A 26,617-nucleotide genomic window follows, 5' to 3' on the forward strand; every position below is an offset into this window, starting at 1 on the left:
TAAATTTAAATATTTAATTCAGACATTCTTTAGAAATTCTGCATTTTGAATACAAGTTTCCTTTTTTTTTTCAACAAAATAAATGTTCTTTGTTGCATTGGTTTGCTGTTTGATGCCTGAAAACCATCTATTTACAAGAGAAAGTTCTTTTCAAAACCAATCTATTACAACTCGTTTTGACAGGGTAGATGAAGAGCTACTTCGTACCCAGTCCTGAACCCCACAAACCCCACACTCTCTTTATCTCACACACACACACACACACACACACACACACACACACACGAACTTACTTCAGGATTGTGTTGAGAACAAAACACCTAGCTTCAATCCTCAGTCAAGTTCATTCATTACCAGTTCTTACATGGACACACATACAGAAAGAAAAAAATGATTAGGGGGCGGGGTGTATGTCATGTGATCTGATGGGGTGCTTCGAGCATCTCCATGAGGAAGGTGTCTATGGGTGTGTCTCCAATCAGCTTGAAGAAGAAGAGATGTTCTAGACACTTCAGTCCGATAGAACGCAGAGCAGGGAGACGCAGTAAGAGCTTAGCAAACCTGACAACACACATACCACATTTCATTAGTCAATAACAAACTATTGGGTTTGTTTTTATAGAAAACACATAGATATTGACGCTCTTTAAGCCTACAGGAGTTAACACAAACCATAAACTTACACAGATGCAGGTCAAAATATTTTAACATGGATTTAGTGCCAGGTCTGAGTTTGCCGAAAGGATCTAGAAACTCATATATTCCCTCTTTATGCCGTTTTCTTATTACCCAAGAACAGAAATCTGGGGAGATGGGAACAAACTGGAGCAAAATTACCTGAAGGTTTGATGTATTATACATTCTGCATTCTAGGGGTAGACTGAATCATCGAATTTGTCGATTAATTGACACTGATTAGTTGATTGCTGGAACAATTGGCAATACCGATTACTTTAATACCGAGTTTTTCCGGGTATGTGTTATACAGTACGAGAGCGGCCTCTAGAGGAAAATCACTGAGAACACGTGCTGTTTCTTTGAAGTGTCTGTTTTGTTAATTTTGGATGTATCTTTTTTGTTTCAGTTTAAATTCACGTGTTTTTTTTATTTTTGTAAAAATGTTTAGTACTATTTTATATGTGGTGTTATGTTTGTATTTTATCCAGTATCCATTTTAAATCAGTTGATTAATCAGTTATCAGCAAATACGATCCACCCTAGCTATCAGTATCAGTAAAATCCAATCCATTGGTTGACTTTTACTGCATAAGCAGGGCTTATTTCACATCCTCTGATCTCTCGTAACACCAAGGTTTTTCAGGTGTACCTAATAAAGTGGACAGCATGTGATGAATAAACTATATAAAGAAATTTGAGGTTGTAAGCTTTCAATGGCTAATTGAGAAAGAAAGAGAAACACTTGTCAGTGAGATCTGAAAGCTTGTTTGAACTGTGTCAGAGATCAGGAGGGTGCGGGGCAGTGAACTACCTGCCCGGCTGTTTGGGGTATTTTTGCTTGGTGTAGGACTCCAACGATGCATAGACTTTTTCTCGAAGCATCTCCACCTCAGCAGGGTTAGACAAGCCTTTCGCATCTGCAAGCACACACAATGCACACACACACATACACACACACACACACACACACATTTATTTATAAATCATTTATATAATATCATTTGTTAAACAATGCTGAATCATTCAGACAAAGAAATTAACTTGGCAGAAATATATATATATCCAGCGATCGGTTACAAAACCAAGCTCAGCTGGACAACAGGCTGGATCATCACTGAGAGCATCACTAAGCATGAGATCATCACTAAAAGAATCACTAAGCATTGAGATCATCACTGAAAGAATCACTGAGCATGAGTTCATCACTGAAAGAATCACTGAGCACGAGATCATTACTAAGCATCACTGAAAACATTAATGAGAAAATTTATATAAGCATCACTGTGATCATCACCGAAAGCATCACTAAACCACCCCTTCACTTTTCAACTAGGAGATGTGTTCCTTTCATGTGATTCACTTATTAACCTTCCAACCTGCCTGTGTGTGTCTGTGTGTGTGTGTGTTTGTGTATGTGTGTGTCTGAGACTAACCAGGGTTAAACAGAACAATGGCTCTGAGGCAGCCCAGCTCTGTCTTATCCATCTGCATGTCCTTCATCTTAGACACCAGCTCAGTCAACACTCTGCCACACACACACACACACACACACACACACACACACACACACACACACGAGAACAAATGCATTTTAGTGAGTATTTGCCGTAAAAAGGCAAAAAAGACACGAAGTTACCAATTTGCAAGTAGACATAACATCAGTCCTCCTACTGCTAAAATAAAATAGAACAGAATAAAATAAAATAAAATAGAATAAAATAAAATAGAATAAAATAAAATAGAATAAAATAAAATAGAATAAAATAAAAATAGAATAAAATAAAATAAAATAGAGTAGAATAGAATTGCCTTTATGTGTTACATATACATTACAGCACAGTGAAACTTTTTTCACATATCCCAGCTGGATCAGAATCTGGGGTCAGAGCGCAGGGTCGGCCATGTTACAGCACCCCTGGAGCACAGAGGGTTAAGGGCCTTGCTTAAGGGCCCAAGAGTGGCAGCTTGGCGATACCGACACTTGAACCCCCAACCTTCCGGTCAGTAACCCAGAGCCTTAACCACCGAGCTCCCACTTCCTTGGATGGTCCGGACTGAATCTGATAGCCGAGTTCAGGACGAGTTTCTAAAGACTGAGGCGTGCTTATCTAAAGATGCAGTTGAAATCAAATACATTTTTCTCAGGGGTGCCTATTGTGTACTTCAAACCTGTGCAAGCATGTAGAGGTGAGTGAATATTATTGATATCTTTAGTTTACATCATGGTTGTACTGATGCATTGCATCAGCGCCTGACATTGCTAACGTTGTTAGCACCATGGGGGAAATCTCCCACTGCACAGTGAAGCTAGCTCTATTAGCAGTGTCATGATTTAAGTGTCATATAAAATGAATGAAAAATGTAATAGTTGAGGTGTATTAAATTGGAGCAGTACTGTAGAACCAATCACACACTTTCGTTGAGAATGTAGTGTCCAATCAAAGAGCTCTGATTCGTCACTGCGGAAAACGCTGAAGTTGTTCATCCACATGCAAGTTGTTGATCCGCTGTCTAAATTACATTAGAACAGATTTTTTTTCTTTTCGCTGCAAAAAGTGCATAACTCACATTAGACGCAAGTCATGGACTGTAGTGAATTTGTTTTATTATTTACTAATTTTCCTTTTAATCATTTTAGTTCCTTCAATGAAAAACAACTAGTTTGAAATTTATATTCCCTTGACTTTTTTTAACTCCAATAGAATCTGCTGTTAAAAAATACAGTTTTTAGACCGGTAACTTTACTTGTACTTGTCGAATTTCACTAAAGTGCTTGAGTAGTACAAGCAGAATAAATGAGCAGAAATGTTAGCGAACGAGGCGAACAAACCTGTCGAAAATGGAGCCCACACCAGCACTATGGGCGCTGCTCCGGTGCACGTGGAGCCCTGTGGCCAGCAGGATGCCGTCTTTCACCGTGACGGAGCGGTGCGAGAACGAGGCGATGAGCAGCTCGTTCCAGCCTGATGAGAACCGTAAGAGGAAACACCAAGAGGTGAGAAAAAAACATTAGCAACGAGGGACACGAGTAAAACACAGCTGTAAGTGTAATACATCTATAAAGGAGAGAGCAGACAGAAGATCTTTGTAAAGCAGCGTGTGTGTGTGTGTGTGTGTGTGTGTGTGTGTTTATATGTTGGAGTTACCTGCACGTAGCAAAATGACCTGATCGTCCAGGGGAAGTTCGGAGAAGTGCGGTATCCTTTTTGCCCATTCCACCAGTGTGAAAAGCTGCTTGTCTGCTGCCTGGCAGATGTTAGTGACAGGGTCATTGGTCTGAAGAAAAAAAAAAAACAGATAAAGAAAGTAAGAAAAAAAGAAAGTGCTCTCTCTTTCACCTCTCTGAGGCAATGCCTTGTGATTTGTAGTTTCCTTAGCAGTTAGATTCGAACATTTGTAATCGTTTGTTTTAACTTTCGACCAGTAGGTGGCGGTGGCACACAATATTTGTTGCATTGATCTAAAGTTGAGTGAATACAACTTTCAAGATTTACAAAGATAAACCAACTCACAGTGTGGCTCTCGACCCAGAGTATCAGAGCCATTAATATACTTGAAAGTAGTGGTCCCCAACCCCCGGGCCGTGGACCGGCACCGGTCTGTGGGTCAATTGGTACCGGGCCGCACAGAAAGAATACATAACTTACATTATTTCCATTTTATTTATTATCTGATTCTGAACAATGCTTTATTTTGGAAAATTACCAGATTCTCTCCACCACATCTGTCTATGACTCACTCTTGATGCATGTCATGATGCCTCGGTCACGTCTTACCTCCATCCACCACCTTCTTAAAGGGGCTGCTCCGGCCGCTAACACAGTGGATTCACATTTATTATTATATTTAGAAAATACCATGCCGGTCGTATCGTTTTATTTTGTTGTATTTATCCGCCACACCTTGAAGGCCGGTCCGTGGCACAAATAAACAACCGCTGCTATAAACGTACTTCCAAATTGGACCCATATATAACCCAATGGTGGTGCACTCGTAGAGTTTTGTCAGCACTTTTCCCATGACAATCTCTACATATTAGGGATCGTAAAATTCACAGATTTGCTACGGCGCATCTGAATAAAAGTTAATGATGTGAGGCATCGATTTATCATTATAAGTAGATGAGCTATACTTTAATTATTTAGAAAGTGACCAATAATTTGTGACCAATATTTGACATGTAGATTGTGTGTGAAAGGGCCATAAATCAGAAGGCACTTAAGTAAATCGATGATTTCGCTGTCTGTCTGAACCAAAGTAATAAAATTGATGAGAAAATGAGATGAGAAACGCATCAGCCTCAGTTATGTAGATGCACATCTCTAATACATCTTCAATTCTGATTTTGGACTAAATGACAGCTTTGTAATTACTTCAATCAGCAAACAAATGGCCTCTAGTAATGCCAATCAAAAAAGGTGAACCAACATCCAGAAACCTGGCAGGAATATAATTACACCATATTACGTATTCATTCAGTAGATGTTTACCAGGTTCTTGTATCTTGTATATTCATATTTCTTTTGTTTTCAGCATTTCAAATGATCCAAAATGACCAACTCATACTAATTTTGGAACAGTAAATAATCAAAAAATCGCAACATGCTCTTTAAAAACACTTTAAATACCACCAACCCCTCCCCCCCCCCCACCGCCCCACACCCCTTGGTTATGTTACGGCTTGCTGATCTTACTCATTGCACAAAATTCATGCTCTAGACTCTTACAGACTTACAGAGTTTCCTGGACTGTCATCTGCATGTGTTTCTGTTTTGGGTTCCACTGCGAGCTCAGCGTCCAGGATCTTCTCCACGGGCATGTCTTCGTTAAAACTGCTGGTAGACTCCACCTCACTGTCACACTTCTCCTTCCCACGCTGCCTCTCCTCCTGAACTGCTACAGTGAGCCAGAAGGGACATAAATACCGTCCTTGTTAGCACTGATCCACTACTACATACCTGTATTATATCTGGATGAGAGTATTTGGTGTCACTTTTGGTATAAGCATTTAGTAAACAAACACACACACCTTCCCTCTTCATGCCCATGGCCAGACACTTCTGGTAGCGGCAGTACTGGCAGCGGTTGCGTTGGCGTTTATCAATCAGACACTCTTTACTGTCTCGACATGTGTAGGTCAGGTCTTTCCGGATGGTCCTCTTAAAGAAGCCTTTGCACCCCTCACAGCTGTACACACCGTAGTGTTTTCCTACATCCATGAAAAAGCCAAAACACAGTCTGTAATCCAAAAATGACAATAGAAATAGCTAGGAAAAAGTTCCTCAACCTCAAGCGTACTAAATCAGCACCCACATAGAACTGCTGTCTCGTCTGCAAAAATAAAATTTAATTATTTATCATCGAAGCTATCAGTCCCAGCACTTATCCAGGCTGTCCTGATGCTTAGCTGGTAGAAAGACACTGCAGCAAGAGCAGTTAAGGGTAAAGGGCCTTGCTCAGGACCCTAGTAGTGACTGCATGGTAGAAAAGAGATTTTAACTCATAACCTTTTGTTCCAAAGTTCAATATCTTAACTAAGGTCGACCGATTCATCAAAAATCCATACTGATTTTTCCGGGTGGTGTTATACAGTACAAGAGCAGCCTCTAGAGGCCAATCACTGACGCCTCATGCTGTTTGTTGTTATTTAGAGTGTTACTTTTTTCTTTCTGTTTGAATATTTAGCAATATCATATTTATTCATATAATTAATATAGTCATATTTATTTCATTTAGCACATTTTCATGATCAGTTCTGTATTATATATTTATTTTTTTGGAATAAAGCTCAGTACTATTTCACATTGAGTGTTATGTTTGCTTTTTCCAGTATCCTTTCAAAATAAAAAGCAAGTACGCTCCAACCTAGCTATCGGTATAATCAGTCGACCTCTAATCTCAACCATTTCGTATCCAGCCTGATAAACGAGTCATGTAACTTCTCCGAAAAAAAACCCACTAGATACAAATATTATTTAATTATCTGTGAATGCTCTACCTTTTTTCACTGCACTGTACTGTACCTGGTCAAACAGTTTCTCGTTCCAATATTTTCGACAAAATTGCAAACGCTGAAAAAAAAACATGAAATAAAGGTATCTTACAGCGTACAGACCTATCTGTAGATAAAATCACAATGGTTACCTGAGGAGCGATCCCCACAGATGGCACAGATGTGTTTGGACATGGAGCCGGGGCTGGTGCACTGGTAGCTGTTGGCCAGAGGGGGCAGACCAGGAGGGGGCTTTACGTCCTCTGAGCTGCTCACACTGCTTAAAGAGTTCATCTGCATGACAGAGAGAGAGAGAGAGAGAGAGAGAGAGAGAGAGAAAGAGAAACAGAAAGAGCTAAGATCAGGTCTTACATTTCTTCTGCAAACACACAATGAAACTGTAGATTTCTGGATTCATTACTGTAGAAACACCATCCATCCATCCATCATCCATGAGAAAATAACGCATTGCACAGGCACCCTCATGTTCCTTGAACTTTTCCTGAACTACCGTTAGGTAACAATTTTTAGCTAGGTGTTATATATCAAAGTAACATCCACATGAATCCAGGGAACCCAGGTTTCCCAGCAGAACCTCAGTCAGAACATCCAACAGTCAGCGACAGCTCAGTTCCGTCCTATAGTGCATCTTGGTGCCGCACACACACACACGTCGAACCATCCACATAGCTACACAGATAGGGCTCATTTTGAGAACCTGCCAACTCGAGACCTCTAGCCTGATCTGATTGTAGAATATGTACCTGTGGGCTACTGAGGGGACCAAAGCCCACGGCAGGCGTGGAGGGTAGCGAGACGGAGGGCGAGCTCATTGAAGAAGTGATGACCGAGTAGCCCATAGACGCAGTAAGGGGACGCGAGGTGCTGATGACAGACGAGTGCCCCATCATGGAGCTCACTGGTGCAGGCTGTGAGAGAGAGGAGTTCAGTGTCCCAAGTGAGTCTGTGGGGAAAAAAAAAACATTATAATGAATAATATTCATGGGTAATAAACTTCCAGAAGCGTTTGCTCTTTTCTGCTACCTCCAGGACAACAAAATGCAATGCAGAAGAAACAGAAGATATTAAAAAGGACATGTACTTGTGCGCTATCGAATTGCTTACACAAGTAACCATGAGCTTTCTTTCGGCTTTTCCTGTTAGCAGTCGCCGCAGCGGATCCTCCGCATGCTTGATTTGGCACATCTTTTTACACTGGATGCTCTTCCTAACGCAACCCTCCCCATTTATCTGGGCTTGGGACCGGCACTAAGAGTGGCTGGGGTTGGTTCCCTGACCGGCGATCGAACCCAGGCCGCAGCAGTGAGAGCGCCGCATCCTAACCACTAGACCACCAGGGGACCTTACACAAGTTACCATAACTTAACGTTACACAAGTAACCATAACTTAAGATAAACCCAGTGAAACTTCGAGGAGAACTTCATCATGCAATCTGTGTGTAAAGGGTACTTTTTCAGCAAACCCCATAGAAGGCATGAACAAGAATTTAACTTTTCAAACACTAAGAGACCACGCTGAAGAAGCCGGTCAATCAGCTGCTAATAAAACACCGTAAACAGATGTAAAGATTCGATAATTGATCATTTGTGTATGTAATAATGGCTCAAAATCTTACCACAGAAAAGCTCTTGACTCTTAGATACAACCTGTAAACCAGTAAAGCAAACTGTTTTCCATCTCAGCATGAAACAACCCACCTTTTACTCTCATGCCTCGCTGAAGGACTCGGCTTTGTTTAAAAGCAACCACTGGAAAACAGTTTATTTATAAAATAATAACACAATTCTGACTCGAACATGTGGCTGAGGTATGACCAGGCAATAAAGCAAACCGTTTTGCTTGAACCACTCAAAAACCTTTAGTTGTGACAAACATACACATAAAACCACAAGCATGTCTCATGTGCAGGGCTTTCTTTCAGTGACCAGCTGTAGTGTCTGATCTTTAACAGTTTTCTGTGCCATGATTTTATTTGCGACAAGATCTGTCACCTGGTGACACTATTTATTTACTAGTACTGAATACTGCCTCATATTCGGTATCTCACAATCGGGCTTCTGTAGTGATAGTGATGACCTGTTGCTCAGGGTTTAAAGTACAAATTAAGGTTTTGAGAGCAGACTATAGTATGTGCGTGTATAAGTGTATTGTATCTCTGTACTATATAAGTGTACTGTGTCTCTGTACTGTATCTCTGTACTGTATGAGTGTACTGTATCTCTATACTGTATCAGTGTACTGTGTCTGTGTAATGTGTCTATTGTATTATTGCACTGTATTAGTGTACTGTATCAGTGTACTGTATCAGTGTACTGTATCTCTGTAATGTGTCTATTGTATTAGTGCACTGTATCAGTGTACTGTATCTCTGTACTGTATCTCTGTAATGTGTCTATTGTATTAGTGCACTGTATTAGTGTACTGTATCAGTGTACTGTATCAGTGTACTGTATCAGTGTACTGTATCTCTGTAATGTGTCTCTATTGTATTAGTGCACTGTATCAGTGTACTGTATCTCTGTACTGTATCTCTGTAATGTGTCTCTGTTGTATTAGTGCACTGTATCAGTGTACTGTATCTCTATACTGTATCAGTGTACTGTATCTCTGTACTGTATTAGTGTACTGTATCTCTGTACTGTATCAGTGTACTGTATCTCTGTAATGTGTCTCTATTGTATTAGTGCACTGTATCAGTGTACTGTATCTCTATACTGTATCAGTGTACTGTATCTCTGTACTGTATCAATGTACTGTGTCTCTTGTATTAGTGCACTGTATTAGTGTACTGTATCTCTGTACTGTATCAGTGTACTGTATCTCTGTACAGTATCAGTGTACTGTATCTCTGTAATGTGTCTCTATTGTATTAGTGCACTGTATTAGTGTACCGTATCTCTGTACTGTATTAGTGTACTGTATCTCTGTACTGTATCAGTGTACTGTATCTCTGTAATGTGTCTCTATTGTATTAGTGCGCTGTATTAGTGTACTGTATTAGTGTACTGTATCAGTGTACTGTATCTCTGTACAGTATCAGTGTACTGTATCTCTGTAATGTGTCTCTATTGTATTAGTGCACTGTATTAGTGTACTGTATCTCTGTACTGTATCAGTGTACTGTGTCTCTGTAATGTGTTTATTGTATTAGTGCACTGTATCAGTGTACTGTATCAGTGTACTGTATCAGTGTACTGTATCTCTGTACTGTGTCTCTAGTGTATTAGTGCACTGTATTAGTGTACTGTATCTCTGTACTGTATCTCTGTACTGTATTAGTGCACTGTATTAGTGTACTGTATCTCTGTATTGTATTATTGTACTGTATCTCTGTACTGTATTAGTGTACTGTGTCTCTGTAATGTATCTCTGTACTGTATTAGTGTACTGTATCTCTGTACTGTATTAGTGCACTGTATCTCTGCATTGTATAAGTGTACTGTATTAGTGCACTGTATCTCTGTATTGTATTAGTGTACTGTATCTCTACTAAATTAGTGTACTGTATCTCTGTACTGTATTAGTGCACTGTATCAGTGTACTGTATCTCTATACTGTATCAGTGTACTGTATCTCTGTACTGTATTAGTGTACTGTATCTCTGTACTGTATCAGTGTACTGTATCTGTACTGTATTAGTGTACTGTATCTCTGTACTGTATCAGTGTACTGTATCAATGTACTGTGTCTCTTGTATTAGTGCACTGTATTAGTGTACTGTATCTGTACTGTATCAGTGTACTGTATCTCTGTACTGTATTAGTGCACTGTATCACTGTATTGTATTATTGTACTGTATCTCTGTACTGTATTAGTGTACTGTGTCTCTGTAATGTATCTCTGTACTGTATTAGTGTACTGTATCTCTGTACTGTATTAGTGCACTGTATCTCTGTACTGTATTAGTGCACTGTATTAGTGTACTGTATCTCTGTATTGTATTAGTGTACTGTATCTCTGTATTGTATTAGTGTACTGTATCTCTGTACTGTATTAGTGTACTGAGTCTCTGTAATGTATCTCTGTACTGTATTAGTGTAATGTATCTCTGTACTGTATTAGTGTAATGTATCTCTGTACTGTATTAGTGTACTGTGTCTCTGTAATGTATCTCTGTACTGTATTAGTGTAATGTATCTCTGTACTGTATTAGTGTAATGTATCTCTGTACTGTATTAGTGTAATGTATCTCTGTACTGTATCTGTACTGTATTAGTGCACTGTATCACTGTATTGTATTAGTGTACTGTATTAGTGCACTGTTTTAGTGTATTGTATCTCTGTATTGTATTAGTGTACTGTATCTGTACTGTATCAGTGTACTGTATCTCTGTACTGTATTAGTGCACTGTATCACTGTATTGTATTATTGTACTGTATCTCTGTACTGTATTAGTGTACTGTGTCTCTGTAATGTATCTCTGTACTGTATTAGTGTACTGTATCTCTGTACTGTATTAGTGCACTGTATCTCTGTATTGTATTAGTGTACTGTATCTCTACTAAATTAGTGTACTGTATCTCTGTACTGTATTAGTGCACTGTATCTCTGTACTGTATTAGTGCACTGTATTAGTGTACTGTATCTCTGTATTGTTTTAGTGTACTGTATCTCTGTACTGTATTAGTGTACTGTGTCTCTGTAATGAGTCTCTATTGTATTAGTGCACTGTATTAGTATACTGTATCTCTGTAATGTATAAGTGTACTGTATTAGTGTACTGTATCTCTGTACTGTATTAGTGCACTGTATCTGTATTGTATAAGTGTACTGTATTAGTGCACTGTATTAGTGTACTGTATCTCTGTATTGTATTAGTGTACTGTATCTCTGTACTGTATTAGTGTACTGAGTCTCTGTAATGTATCTCTGTACTGTATTAGTGTAATGTATCTCTGTACTGTATTAGTGTAATGTATCTCTGTACTGTATTAGTGTACTGTGTCTCTGTAATGTATCTCTGTACTGTATTAGTGTAATGTATCTCTGTACTGTATTAGTGTAATGTATCTCTGTACTGTATTAGTGTAATGTATCTCTGTACTGTATCTCGGTACTGTATTAGTGCACTGTATCACTGTATTGTATTAGTGTACTGTATTAGTGCACTGTTTTAGTGTATTGTATCTCTGTATTGTATTAGTGTACTGTATCTCTACTGTATTAGTGTACTGTATCTCTGTACTGTATCAGTGCACTGTATCTCTGTATTGTATCTCTGTACTGTATTAGTGTACTGTATCTCTGTATTGTATTAGTGTACTGTATCTGTACTGTATTAGTGCACTGTATCTCTGTATTGTATAAGTGTACTGTATTAGTGCATTGTATCTCTGTACTGTATTAGTGTACTGTGTCTCTGTAATGTGTCTCTATTGTATTAGTGCACTGTACGTCGCTCTGGATAAGGGCGTCTGCTAAATGCCGCAAATGTAAATGTAAATGTATTAGTGTACTGTATCTCTGTACTGTATTAGTGCACTGTATCTCTGTAATGTATAAGTGTACTGTATTAGTGCACTGTATTGGTGTACTGTATCTCTGTACGGCATTAATGTACTGTATCTCTGTATTGTATTAGTGTACTGTATCTCTGTATTGTATTAGTGTACTGTATCTCTGTACGGCATTAATGTACTGTATCTCTGTATTGTATTAGTGTACTGTATAAGTGAACTGTATCTTTTGATTGTATTATTGTACTTTATTAGTGTACTGTTTTAGTGTACTGTATTAGTATACTGTATCTCTGCACTGTATTAGTGCACTGTATCGCTACTGTATTCGTTTTCTGTATCTCTGTACTGTATTAGTGTACTGTATTACTATATTGTATCACTGTACTGTATCTCTAATGTATCAGTGTACTGTATCTGTACTGTTTCAGTGTTCTGTATCTCTGTACTGTATTAGAGTACTGTATCACTCTACTGTATTAGTGCACTGTATCACTGTACTGTATTGGTGTACTGTATCTCTATCGTATTAGTGCACTGTATTAGTGTACTGTGTCTCTGTAATGTATTAGTGTACTGTGTCTGTAATGTATTAGTGTACTGTATTAGTGTACTGTATCTGTACTGTTTCAGTGTTCTGTATCTCTGTACTGTATTAGAGTACTGTATCACTCTACTGTATTAGTGCACTGTATCACTGTACTGTATTGGTGTACTGTATCTCTATCGTATTAGTGCACTGTATTAGTGTACTGCATCACTGTACTGTATTAGTGTACTGTGTCTCTGTAATGTATTAGTGTACTGTGTCTGTAATGTATTAGTGTACTGTATCTTGGTACTGTATCAGTGTACTGTGTCTCTGTAATGTATCTCTATGGTATTAGTGCACTGTATAAGAGTACTGTATCTCTTTACTGTATCTCTGTACTGTATTAGTTTACTGTATCTCTGTACATAGATGTATATCACTGTACTGTATAAATATATTTATTGTATCAGTGTACTTTAGTGCTTTAAACCGGTAAGTGGTAATCACCGATTAAAGCAGCACAGGGACAGTCACAGACACACACACACACACACACACACACGCACAGAGTTCTGTTCCAAATTAAGTTGATGTCTAATCAATTGTAACACTGAAGCCGATTTGGTCTGGCAGTGTGGATTTCATCAGACACCAGCTGTCATTTAACAGATGAGCGGTATGAGAGATAAAGAGAGAGAGAGAGAGAGAGAGAGAGAGAGAGAGAGAGAGAGAGAGAGAGAAGGAGGAATAATCCTGCTCTGGTTCAGGTTGTAGCAGATTTTTTTTTTACAGTCTAAAAAGATTAAAGCAGCAAAGAAAAAAGGTTGTTGTGTTCATGACTGTGTGACTAGAGTAAGCTCATCTGTATATCAGAGCCAGCAGCTGCAATTCATCATAAAATAATTTTTGCGAGATGAAAAACGTTTTGACCTTGGACTCTTTTAAAAGAAAAACTAAAGGAAATCACATGCTTGAAGCACATTTACTTTGTCACAAGTGCTACAAGATCTTGACAACCATCTACAGTTGGCTTTCAGTGGCTTAGAACAAAAGTTCAGCTAAAACATTAAAGTTCACCATGATCAATAAGATAATGTGATCTATGTGATTCTAACATCATGAGTCGTGTTTATATTTACAGGAAATGACCGGATTACAATAATGTAAAATCCTTTAATCTACTGTTTGTTTTGTCAGTTCCCCTGGACAGTGCTGTGAGCATACGATACGTCTAAAAGCAAAAAAAAAAAAAAGTGTGCTTCTTATAGCGGGGAAAAATATCGCTGGAAATGTCTCCATCATGGCATGACCTGCTTCAATGCCACATTTAATAAATGTCCTGTCATGAAGATGGACGAAGTAAAATGTAAATAAAAACAATGTAATGATTTATGAATTCATAAAGCCATAGTTCAATTTCCAATGAAACATAGAGAACATATCAAACGTTTAAACTACCCAACTAGCTGCCCAACACTCCTGGGTCCTCTTTGTTGTATTTTTCATTTAAATATGTGCCGAATGTTTTCAGTTAGTGAAAGGTCTGGACTGCAGGCAGGACAACTCTTCTACTATGAAGCCATGCTGTTGTAAAAGAGGTAGTATGTGGTTTAGCATTGTCTTGCTGAAATATGCAAGGACTCCCCTGAAAAAGATGTCATCTTGCTGGAAGCATAAGTTGCTCTTAAACCTGTATATACCTTTCAGCATTGATTGAGCCTTTCCAGATGTTAAAGCTGCCCATAGGCACTAATACACTCCGATACCATCAGAGATGCAGGCTTTTAAACTGAGCGCAGAAAACAAGCCGGGTGGTCTGGGTGGCAACCAGAGATGATGTTCAAAGAGATCTTTCTCTGAATGTCAAGGTTCTGTCATCTTGTAGTACTGCTGAAGCTCTGTTACATTACATCTATAAACTGCATCAATCCAGGTTTGATTTTTTTCCACAGAACACCTCAGTGTCACTGAAACACACCTGACTGCACGTTACTGATTAACTGCAAATAAACCAAAACCAGCATGAAACACAGACATCTGACATGCAAAATGCCAAGAAACACACTTGCACACACACACAAACACACGCACAAACCAAAGCCAAGTCTTGTGACATACTTTAAGTCACATAGGCATGAGAGAGACTCCTGCACTCTACAGCACACTTACTGTTCCAAATCATTTGCTCCAAACCAACACACTGTCAAATCAGGTCAAATTCTATCAGGAAGCCTGACATGTGCATGTGCGACAAAAAAAAGCTGAAATTATGAAGTCATCAGTGTGTACTCTCTACCGGAGTAGTGTGTGTGCTAAATAGAACCTTTTTTTTACTGTATATTGTGATGTATATTACTGATAATGTATGTAAGAAACCTCAAGACCATAAAGAGGAGCCTTGCTACACCATTACATATTTTCCACAGCTACACAAAGAACAAAGTCCTAAACTTCTGTCCTGATTCATTACTGTAAAGCCGCCCGCTACATTCCTATATGGATGAACATCAGAAATGCACTCAGCTCAGTGCGGCATCACAGCCCTGGGCAGTATCACTGCTCAATGTGATATCACAGCTCAGTGCAGATAGTATCACAGCTCAGTGCAGATAGTATCACAGCTCAGTGAGGTATCACAGCTCAGTGCAGATAGTATCACAGCTCAGTGCAGATAGTATCACAGCTCAGTGAGGTATCACAGCTCAGTGCAGATAGTATCACAGCTCAGTGCAGATAGTATCACAGCTCAGTGCAGATAGTATCACAGCTCAGTGCAGATAGTATCACAGCTCAAGGCATTATAACAGCTCAAGGCAGTTTTAAAGCTCAGTGTGAGATCACAGCTCAATGTGATATCACAGCTCAGTGCAAAGAGTATCACAGCTCAGTGCGATATCACAGCTCAGTGCAGAGAGTATCACAGCTCAGTGAGGTTTCACAGCTCAGGGCAGTATCACAGCTCAGTGCAGAGATTATCACAGCTCAGTGCAAATAGTATCATAGCTCAGGGCCGTATCACAGCTCAGTGCAGATAGTATCACAGCTCAGTGCAGATAGTATCACAGCTCAGTGAGGTATCACAGCTCAGTGAGGTATCACAGCTCAGGGCAGTATCATAGCTCAGTGCAAATAGTATCACAGGTCAGTGCGATATCACAGCTCAGTGCAGATAGTATCACAGCTCAGTGAGGTAGCACAGTTCAGTGCAGATATGACAGCTCAGGGCAATATCACAGGTCAGTGCAATATCACAGCTCAGTGAGGTATCACAGCTCAGTGAGGTATCACAGCTCAGGGCAGTATCACAGCTTAGTGCAGATAGTATTACAGCTTAGTATAGTATCACAGCTCAGTGCGATATCACAGCTCAGTGCGGTATTACAGCTCAGTGCAGATAGTATCACAGCTCAGTGCGATATCACAGCTCAGTGAGGTATCACGCGGAATGACAGCACAGTGCAAATAGCATCACAGCTCAGTGAGGTATCACGCAGAATGACAGCTCAGTGCAAATAGTATCACAGCTCAGTGAGGTATCACACGGAATGACAGCTCAGTGCAAATAGTATCACGGCTCAGTGAAGTATAACAGATCAGTGCAGATAGTATCACAGCTCTGTGCATATAGTATCACAGCTCTGTGCATATAGTATCACAGCTCAGTGAGGTATCACACGGAATGACAGCTCAGTGCAAATAGTATCACAGCTCAGTGAAGTATAACAGATCAGTGCAGATAGTATCACAGCGCAGTCACTTTTCATAGCACAGTGCAGATAGTATCACAGCTCAGTGCGATATCACAGCTCAGTGCGGTATTACAGCTCAGTGCAGATAGTATCACAGCTCAGTGAAGTATAACAGATCAGTGCAGATAGTATCACAGCGCAGTGCGGTATTACAGCTTAATGCAGATAGTATCACAGCTCAGGGCGATATCACAGCTCAGTGCAGATAGTATCACAGCTCAAGGCGATATCACAGCTCAGTGTAGATAGTATCACAGCTTAGTGAAGCATAACAGATCAGTGCAGATAGTATCACAGCACAGTGCGAATAGTATACCAGCTCAATGCAGATAGTATCACAGCTCAGTGCGGATAGTATACCAGCTCAATGCAGATAGTATCACAGCTCTGTGCAGATAGTATTACAGCTCAGTGCGGATAGTATCACAGCTCTGTGCGGATAGTATCACAGCTCTGTGCGGATAGTATCACAGCTCAGTGAGGTATCACGCGGAATGACAGCACAGTGCAAATAGTATCACGGCTCAGTGAAGTATAACAGATCAGTGCAGATAGTATTACAGCTCTGTGCAGGTAGTATCACAGCTCTGTGCAGATAGTATCACAGCTCAGTGAGTTTTCATAGCACAGTGCAGATAGTATCCCAGCTCTGTGCAGATAGTATCACAGCTCAGTGAGTTTTCATAGCACAGTGCAGATAGTTTCACAGCTCAGTGCGATATCACAGCTCAGTGAGGTATCACAGCTCAGGGCGATATCATCGCTCAGTGAGGTATCACAGCTCAGTGCAGATAGTATCACAGCTCAGGGCGATATCACAGCACAGTGCAGATAGTATCACAGCTCAGTGCGATATCACAGCTCAGTGAGGTATCACAGCTCAGTGCAGATAGTATCACAGCTCAGGGCGATATCACAGCTCAGTGCGGTTTTACAGCTCAGTGCAGATAGTATCACAGCTCAGTGCAGATAGTATTACAGCTCAGTGAGTTTACATAGCACAGTGCAGATAGTATCACATCTCAGTGCAATATCACAGCTCAGTGCAGTATTACAGCTCAGTGCAGATAGTATCACAGCTCAGTGAGGTATCACAGCTCAGTGAGGTATCACAGCTCAGTGAGGTATCACAGCTCTGTGCAGATAGTATCACAGCTCAGTTAGGTATCATGGCTGTATCATCAAAGAAGACTCTCTCACTTAAGTCAGAGGTCTGTGGCTCCACCCCTATAGCCCCTGTAGTGTACGCATGTCCCTGTGAAGAAAGGAAAGCTTAGTACTAATGTTGTATTCAGCTACTGATTCAAACTGGAAATCTCTGCCCTCATACCAGGAACAAACTAACCTTAATTTGGAATTGCTACAAAATCCTTAACAACTGAGATGAACATTTTTACTTCCCAAATGACAAAGATCACATGATATAAAGCTAAAAAGCCAATATAACAGTGCATTAACTACATGCTCAGTGATCTCCATACTGCTCACACACACACACACACACTGCATAATATATAATGAATGGTGGAATCAATATGATGTTTTCTGCAAAAGAAAGAAAGAAAGAAAGAAAGAAAGAAAGAAAGAAAGAAAGAAAGAAAGAAAGAGAACACCTTCAGGGCAACTTGAACAAATATACCTCTTAAAAATATGTCAGCTCATAAAGGAAACGGCCCATATAGGCATAATTGAACGCAATCACATGGCTTAGTGGCACAGATAAAGCCCTAGTGATGGGAGACGATCTACAGCTACACCAGCGGTACAGTGTGCATCCAAGTACACACACTACAGCTTATTTACACTGCAGCTTTACATACAATACAGCTTATTTACACTGCAGCTTTACACACAATACAGCTTTATACACAATACAGCTTATTTACACAATACAGCTTTATACACTACAGCTTTATACACAATACAGCTTTATACACTACAGTTTTATACACAATACAGCTTTATACACTACAGCTTTATACACAATACAGCTTATTTACACAATACAGCTTTATACACTACAGCTTTATACAAAATACAGCTTATTTACACAATACAGCTTTAAACACTACAGCTTTATACCCATACAGTTTATTTACACTACAGCTTTACACACAATACAGCCTTATACACTACAGCTTAACACACAGTACAGCTTTACACACAATACAGCTTTATACACTACAGCTTTACACACAGTACAGCTTTACACACAATACAGCTTTACACACAATACAGCTTATTTACACAATGCAGCTTTACACACAATACAGCCTTATACACTACAGCTTAACACACAGTACAGCTTTACACACAATACAGCTTATTTACACTACAGCTTTACACACAATACAGCTTTATACACTACAGCTTTACACACAGTACAGCTTATTTACACTGCAGCTTTACACAATACAGCTTATTTACACTGCAGCTTTACACACAATACAGCTTTATACACTGCAGCTTTATATACAATACAGCTTATTTACACTGCAGCTTTACACACAGTACAGCTTATTTACACTGCAGCTTTATATACAATACAGCTTATTTACACTGCAGCTTTACACAGAGTACAGCTTATTTACACTGCAGCTTTATATACAATACAGCTTATTTACACTGCAGCTTTATATACAGTACAGCTTTACACACAATACAGCTTATTTACACTGCAGCTTTACACACAATACACAATACAGCTTATTTACACAATACAGCTTTATACACTACAGCTTTATACAAAATACAGCTTTATACAAAGCAGCTTTACACACACACCACAGCTTTATACACTACAGCTTTACACACACTACAACTTTATACACTACAGCTTTATACACAATACAGCTTTATACACTACAGCTTATTTACACTGCAGCTTTACACACAATACAGCTTTATACACAGTACAGCTTTGTACACTGCAGCTTTACACACACACACCACAGATTTACACACACTGCAGCTTTACACACAATACAGCTTAAAGCTTTACACACAATACAGCTTACAATTTAACACACAGTACAGCTTTACACAAAATACGTCTTTATACACAACAGCTTTACACACACAATGCAGCTTTACACACATGTACAGCTTTACACACACACACACACACACACACACACACACACACACACACACACACTACAGCTTTACACACGGTACAGCTTTACACAGAGTATAGCTTAATACACTAAAGCTTTATAAACAATACAGCTTTTATACACTACCGCTTTACACACACACTACAGCTTTACACACTGCAGCTTTACACACAATACAGCTTTTTTACACTGCAGCATTACACAAAATACAGCTTTATACAAAGCAGCTTTACACACACACCACAGCTTTATACACTACAGCTTTACACACAATACAGCTTTATACACAATACAGCTTTTTTACACTGCAGCATTACACAGTACAGCTTTATACACTGCAGCTTTACACACTACAGCTTTATACACTACAGCTTTATACAAAGCAGCTTTACACACACTACAGCTTTACACACTGCAGCTTTGCACACACACTACATTTTTACACACAGTACAGCTTTAGACACAACACAGCTTTATACACTGTAGCTTTACACACACACACACCACAGATTTACACACACTGCAGCATTGTTTTTTTTAATGGTGTCAAACTAAATGAACAGTATTTCAAATAGCATGGAAGGAGAGCCTCCTAAATTATAGAAAATCTCTTAGTGCTGCTAGATCAGCATATTTCTCCACCCTCATAGAAAATAACAAGCATAATCCTAGATTTTTGTTCAGCACAGTAGCAAAATTAACAGGGAATAAAAGCACTGCACTAACATGCACACCATCATTAGGTAGTAATGATTTCATGAACTTTTTTAATAATAAAATTGAAAACATCAGGCAAGAAATCCAGACGGTTAATATAAATCCAAATTATTTTACAAGTAACCCTGTAGACAGCAGTGTAATTATAACAATCAACTACAAAGCTTCACTCCTATTCATGAGAATGACTTAATTTCATTAATTTCCTCATCAAAATCATCAACCTGCATTCTCGATCCCTTGCCTACAAGTTTCTTTAAACAGATAACTCCAGAGGTAATTGAACCTGTTTTAAAAATAATAAACTCTTCCATTAGCACTGGTTATGTACCTAAATCCTTTAAACTGGCAGTTATCCACCCCCTAATTAAGAAACCTGACCTTGACCCATGTCAGCTGTCCAACTACAGACCAATATCAAATCTCCCCTTTATATCCAAAATTTTAGAAAAGGTTGTAGCACAGCAGTTATGCTCACACCTACTTATGAATAACATTTTTGAAATGTATTAGTCAGGATTTCGGCCTCATCATAGCACAGAGATGGCACTAGTTAAGGTGGTAAATGACCTGTTATTGGCCTCTGATCAGGGTTTTGTCTCTTTACTTGTTTTGTAGTGCAGCTTTTGACACCACTGATCACACTATACTACTTGCTAGACTTGAGAACGTTGTTGGAATAAAGGAAACAGCTCTCTCTTGGCTCAGGTCTTATTTGACTGATCGCCATTAGTTTGTTGATGTAAATGGTGAGTTTTCCACACTCTCTGAGGTAAAGTTTGGTGTTCCTCAAGGACCTGTCTTAGGCCCACTGCTTTTCTCTTTATATATGCTGCATCTTGGTGAAATTATACATAAACATGGTATTCGCTTCCATTGCTATGCTGATGACACACAGCTGTATATTTCAGCAAAGCCAGATGAGAGAGATCAGCTTAACAATGTTGAGAAGTGTGTAAAGGACATTAGACAGTGGATGCTTGATAACTTTCTTCTGCTCAACTCAGATAAGACGGAAGTACTTTTAGTGGGACCACATGCACCTAGAAGCAAACTTTCAGATTATGTAGCATCTCTGGATGGTGTTTCTGTTTCAGCGTGTACGGCTGTCAAAGACCTTGGTGTGATTATTGACCCGAGTCTTTCCTTTGAGTCTCACGTGAATAATATCACCAGGATCGCCTTCTTTCACCTTAGAAATATTGCTAAAATTAGAAATATGATGTTGTTACAGGATGCAGAAAAACTAGTTCATTCTTTTGTTACTTCTAGATTAGACTACTGTAATGCTTTACTGTCTGGGTGTGTGAGTAAGTGCATAAATAAGCTTCAGTTAGTTCAGAATGCAGCAGCAAGAGTCCTCACTAGATCTAAAAAATATGACTACATCATTCCTGTTTTAATCAGTCTACACTGCTCCCAAACAAATCTCGCATTGATTATAAAATACTACTACTGACGTATAAAGCACTTAACGGTCTCGCACTGCAGTATCTGAGTGAACTTCTGTACCAGTATGATCCTCCACGCCTACTTAGATCAAAAGGTGCAGGCTATCTGTTGGTTCCTCAAATAATGACGACTACAGCAGGGGGCAGATCTTTCTCTTATAAAACCCCACAGTTATGGAACAGCCTTCCAATCAGTGTTCGGGACTCGGACACAGTCTCAGTGTTCAAGTCGAGGTTGAAAACATATTTATTTAGTCAAGCCTTTTATCAGTAGATTTTTTTAGGTGAAGGCGCAGATCTGGAGGGAGCATGGATATAGAGTGTTTGGTTAACTGGGATATTTGTATGCTGTCGTCCCCTCACATTCACACGTTCACTTAGGTATCCCCTTCTCTTCCTGTCACCCTCTTCTCTCTCTCTCTCTCTCTCTCTCTCTCTCTCTCGAGTTAAACATGAGGCTCCAGTGATCACTGTTCCTGCCTCTCTCCTCTTTGTGGATCTTCCCATTCGTCCAGGCCTGCCTCTGAATAGTGTTCTCTTCGACTGGAGGCCACTCTGTGCAGCCTGGGACGGTTTCTCATCAACACCTTGATGTGTTGCATGAAATTCCGGAGTAAGAACGACTGTTTTTAGGATGGATTGGTCTGTAGTTAATGTCAACAGTCATCATCACTGTACCCCGCAACATTGTATATCTGCTACAAATGGACATTTGGTGCAACCCAGATGAGGATGGGTTCCCTCTTGACTCTGGTTCCTCTCAAGGTTTCTTCCTTATGCCATCTCGGGGAGTTTTTCCTTGCCACAGTCGCCACCGGCTTGCTCATCAGGGACAAACTTACTTATAAAGAACATATTTACTTTTAATCACCACATTATCTGTGTAAAGCTGCTTTAAGACAATGTTCATTGTTAAAAGCGCTGTACAAATAAAAATGAATTTAATTGAATTGAATCTGTGGTGTGTATGTGTAAAGCTGCAGTGTGTAAAGCTGTATTCTGTGTTAAGCTGTAGTGTATAAAGCTGCAGTGTATATACACTGCAGCTTTACACCAATACAGCTTTACACACTGCAGCTTTACACACACACACCACAGATTTACACACACTGCAGCTTGTACAGCATTAGTAATTTTTTTCCTTACTCTAGAACACACAGAAGCTGCTCAGGGTGTGTTGTGTTAACGTGTAAGATGACGTGTAAGTGTGTGAGTCGTTGGACCAGCAAAGTAAAGTTGCATTGTTTAAGTCAGCATTTACACAAAGAATAGCAAGCTTGTAGTTGCAGTCCTCTTATTCATGCTCTCATTCTCTCTCTCTCTCTCTCTCTCTCTCTCTCTCTCACACAAAGAAGATGAAGAAAACATTTAGGCCTTTCATGACACCATGAGAATCCATCTGACTTTACTTCTGCAGAGGTCAAGTACTTTCCCAGACTCGCAGAATGAAGTTTGGTGAAGAAAAAAAATGTGAACAGGAAAAAAAAAAGGAAGGAGCTGAGATTTTGTCTCAGTGTCAGCAAAATAAAAAATAACACCGCCTGAGCAACCTTTTGAGCAACCAGATCTTAAGCAAGAAATCTCTAGTGTGCAAGTATGTATGTGTGTGTCTGTGTGTGTGTGCACGTCAGTCACATGGCTATGAATCAGGAACAGCAACTAATCCCTAATGTAGCTAAATGTATGATTCTGCTGATGAACCCTTGTGGGTAAATCGATGAGTGATTTACTGAGTCGTCATGAACCAAGGACTATGCAGGCCTGGTGTACAGTAGAGATGGTAAGATTCACCCATTTATTGTTTTTAATGCTTCGATTTGCATCAGATACAAGTAGGCATTTGTATCACTATGCATCGTGTTTTTTAGCAAATCTGCATCGATAAAAAATTATTTATTTCGATAGGATTCTGAGTAGATGTGCTATACTTTTGTTATTTAGAAAGTGGGCAATAATTTGTGCCCAATTCTTGATATGTAGATTGATTTCTCCTCACGAAACTGCTTCTCAAGTGCGTTCTCTCAGCACCACTGCTCCACTACTGCTGCGTGAATATGACGCATCACAACACGACGGAAACCTGCGTCCTGAGAGTCCCACAGATCACAGATTAACATGGCAGAGGTAGAGCTGCATTTTTTTTGCACTGTATGTAAAAGGGCCATATGTTAGAAGTCAGAAGGCACTTACATAACTGATGATTTGCTGTCTGTCTGAATAAAAAAAACTAAAGTGAAATATCTGTACATTATTGAATTCTATAGCATTGTATTTTTTGCACTGCATTGTAATGATTCTTATGACGCAGTGCGATAAGATTATTAGTATAAACTATTATTAGTGGTGAATCGTATCGCATCATAACGGTAGCTGCTTCACGTGGCTATGCATCGAGATGCGAATCGCATCAGCCTCAGTTATGGAGATGCACATCCCTATGTCTGTGAAACCTTTACGTCTCTCTGCAGGGAACAGGGATGAAGAGAAAATTTCGTTTGCCCTGAAGTCAATCGGCATCATTTAAGCAGTTGAGAAAAATATATCCAGACACCAGTTGTTTTAGTCGTCTACAACAGTACATTAGAGTACAAGGAAAGGAAGTCATAAATACATGGCCAGGGTGCCGATGATCAGCTGTATTTGAGGATATGGACGAGACAAGGCTACACACACAGTCACAGTGAGCACCGAGCTTCATATGTCAGCGTACGTGTGAACATCGGCAGCTGTGCAACACGTGCTATTCTGACCACACATGTTACCACATCTGTTATTCCATCACCAAACTCTCCTCACATGTGAGTTTCTTGCTGGAAACAACATCAACTCGATTTTGTGACCACCCTACTTGCCAGATGTGACAAATCTCTGGATTACAGCTTGCTGCCCTCGGCGGTAAACACAGAAGCAGCCGGTGTTGAGTCTCTTCCTGCCAGGACAGAAAGTCTCCTACATCAAGGCTGCTTCAGGGCCCACATGCTGGATACTTTGCTGCTTCATGGATAACTTGGTGGAGGATCTGGTTTTGATAATCGACCGCTGTGGTGAAGGCTGATTACACAAAGGCTGATAAGACATGAAGAAGCACACCCCGAGTGTTTAGAATGAAGCTCTGGTAGCTTTCTGTGGCTGGGGGAGGTGCCAGTCATCTTGGATTTTCTCCTCAATATCCGACTAATTCGTGTAATGTGTGTAGTTTGTTAATAAAGAAGACGTGAAATGGGTTCAAGCAGGTGGGTGGGTTCTCTCCTCTCGCAGAAAAACTCTCTACACTATTCCACACATTATTCTATACACAAACAGCGTTCTAATGTTATACTTAATTCACAGGTATTTATCAGGATTGAGCTTAGAAATGAAACGCATTTAATTAAACATTTAACTCCATATTGAACTCGACTTCAATAGCCGGGGCTCGTAGCACCACTGACCAACATGTTCTAAACCCTCGCAGACCCCATGAGGATCCTGGAGCAGCGCTCTGGGGTGGCGTTTGTGAGATCAGGTGTAGAATATGGTCATTTGATGCCCCTAATGCCACTGATTGAGGAAAAGAAGTATGTAGAACAGTGTCACGTCCTGATTGTCACATGACAGCTGGAATCTAGTGACGATTCCTGCTCTTATCATCATGTACACCCCACTGGAGCACTCCAAACCCTGAGAACATCTGATGGAGGTGAGAGTGTGGTTCGAGTGCAGAGAAAACATCTGACTCCAGGGTGATGATGCGCAAGAGCTGCTTATAAACCCATCTACTTGTCAAATGCACAGAGATCAAGTGTAACATTACATTACATTAACCACCAGAACATCACCAGGCCGTTTACACACACCATCACACACCTGCCTCACACACTCATACACTCATACACTCACACACACACACACACACACTCTGAATAGTGTAAACCATGTCACCAAGACACAGGTGTGACCTTAAAAAAAAACAAGCATAAAAACAAGCATAAATAGATATAAGATATCAGTGATCTCTCTCACACACACATACACACACACACACACACACACAGTCTCTAAGTTTGTGACTTCTTCCAGCGCAAAGTCTACCGTGTCTTTACACACACGCGCGTGCGCGCGCACACGCACAGAAAGTAAACAAGAGCGCGGAAGAGCCAAAGAAAACGCGAGTAAAACTCACTGAGATGTAAATACGGGTCACTGTTGTCCATTTCCGGTTAATTCCGTGTTTTCCGCTGACTTCCTGTTCCGGTTCTTGTTCGGCTGGCTGTAGAGAGGCTCCGAGTCACACAGCGGCATCTCCGTCCATTCCGCTGCCGGACTGCCGGACCGATTCAACTGCACCGGAGCTCAGCCTGGGTGGGGCCCAGGCCAGGGGGGACGTCCATCCGGGGCTTTCATCAGCTCCAGCGCTCAGCCTACATGGGGCCCACAGAGAGGGAGGTGTGAGGAACGAGCACTTCAACCATCGCCAGTAAGGTGTGTCATCAATTCAAAGGATATTTTTACTTATCAAAGTACAGTAGTGACTGCTGAGGATGGAGTCACCAGGAAGGAGGAATTGACGAAGACCAAGGAGGAGGTTTATGGATGTAGTAAGGGAAGACATGCAGGTAGTTGGTGTGAAAGAGGAAGATGTAGAGGACAGGGGGTATGGAGACAGATGATCCACTGTGGCGACCCCTAATGGTAGAAGCCGAAAGAAGAAGAAGAAGAAGAAGAAGAAGAAGAAAGAACAGTAGTGAACAATAACGAAGTGAATTTAATGCGTTACTGTACTTTACTGAAGCACTGCAGACTTTTACTTTAACTTCACTACATTTCTAAGTCAAATATTTTATGTTTTACTCAACTAGACTTTGCGAATGTAGTCGTTTCTTTTTTATTTATAAAGATAAAAACTTAACTGTTCTAACATGCA

General features: G+C 40.0%; 1 protein-coding gene across 2 annotated transcripts; it reads right to left on the reverse strand.

Moving 5' to 3' along the window:
* Nucleotides 1–26,060, reverse strand: rxrgb (retinoid X receptor, gamma b). 2 transcript variants are annotated; one of them, XM_046836366.1, is made up of 10 exons: nucleotides 25,877–26,060; nucleotides 7,435–7,634; nucleotides 6,823–6,964; nucleotides 5,708–5,887; nucleotides 5,414–5,571; nucleotides 3,825–3,954; nucleotides 3,509–3,641; nucleotides 2,112–2,203; nucleotides 1,490–1,595; nucleotides 1–561 (listed from the first exon to the last, which is right to left on the reverse strand). In XM_046836366.1, exons 1-10 carry the CDS (start codon nucleotides 25,905–25,907, stop codon nucleotides 414–416), a joined length of 1,320 nt encoding a protein of 439 aa, XP_046692322.1. In that variant the 5' UTR covers nucleotides 25,908–26,060; the 3' UTR covers nucleotides 1–413. The 2 variants fall into 2 exon arrangements, with proteins under 2 accessions (XP_046692322.1, XP_046692321.1); XM_046836365.1 differs by having other exon boundaries at nucleotides 5,414–5,574.
* Between the last annotated feature and the right edge of the window lie 557 nt (nucleotides 26,061–26,617).

This window comes from Silurus meridionalis, chromosome 23, assembly GCF_014805685.1.
Source record: "Silurus meridionalis isolate SWU-2019-XX chromosome 23, ASM1480568v1, whole genome shotgun sequence".
NCBI lineage: Eukaryota > Metazoa > Chordata > Actinopteri > Siluriformes > Siluridae > Silurus > Silurus meridionalis.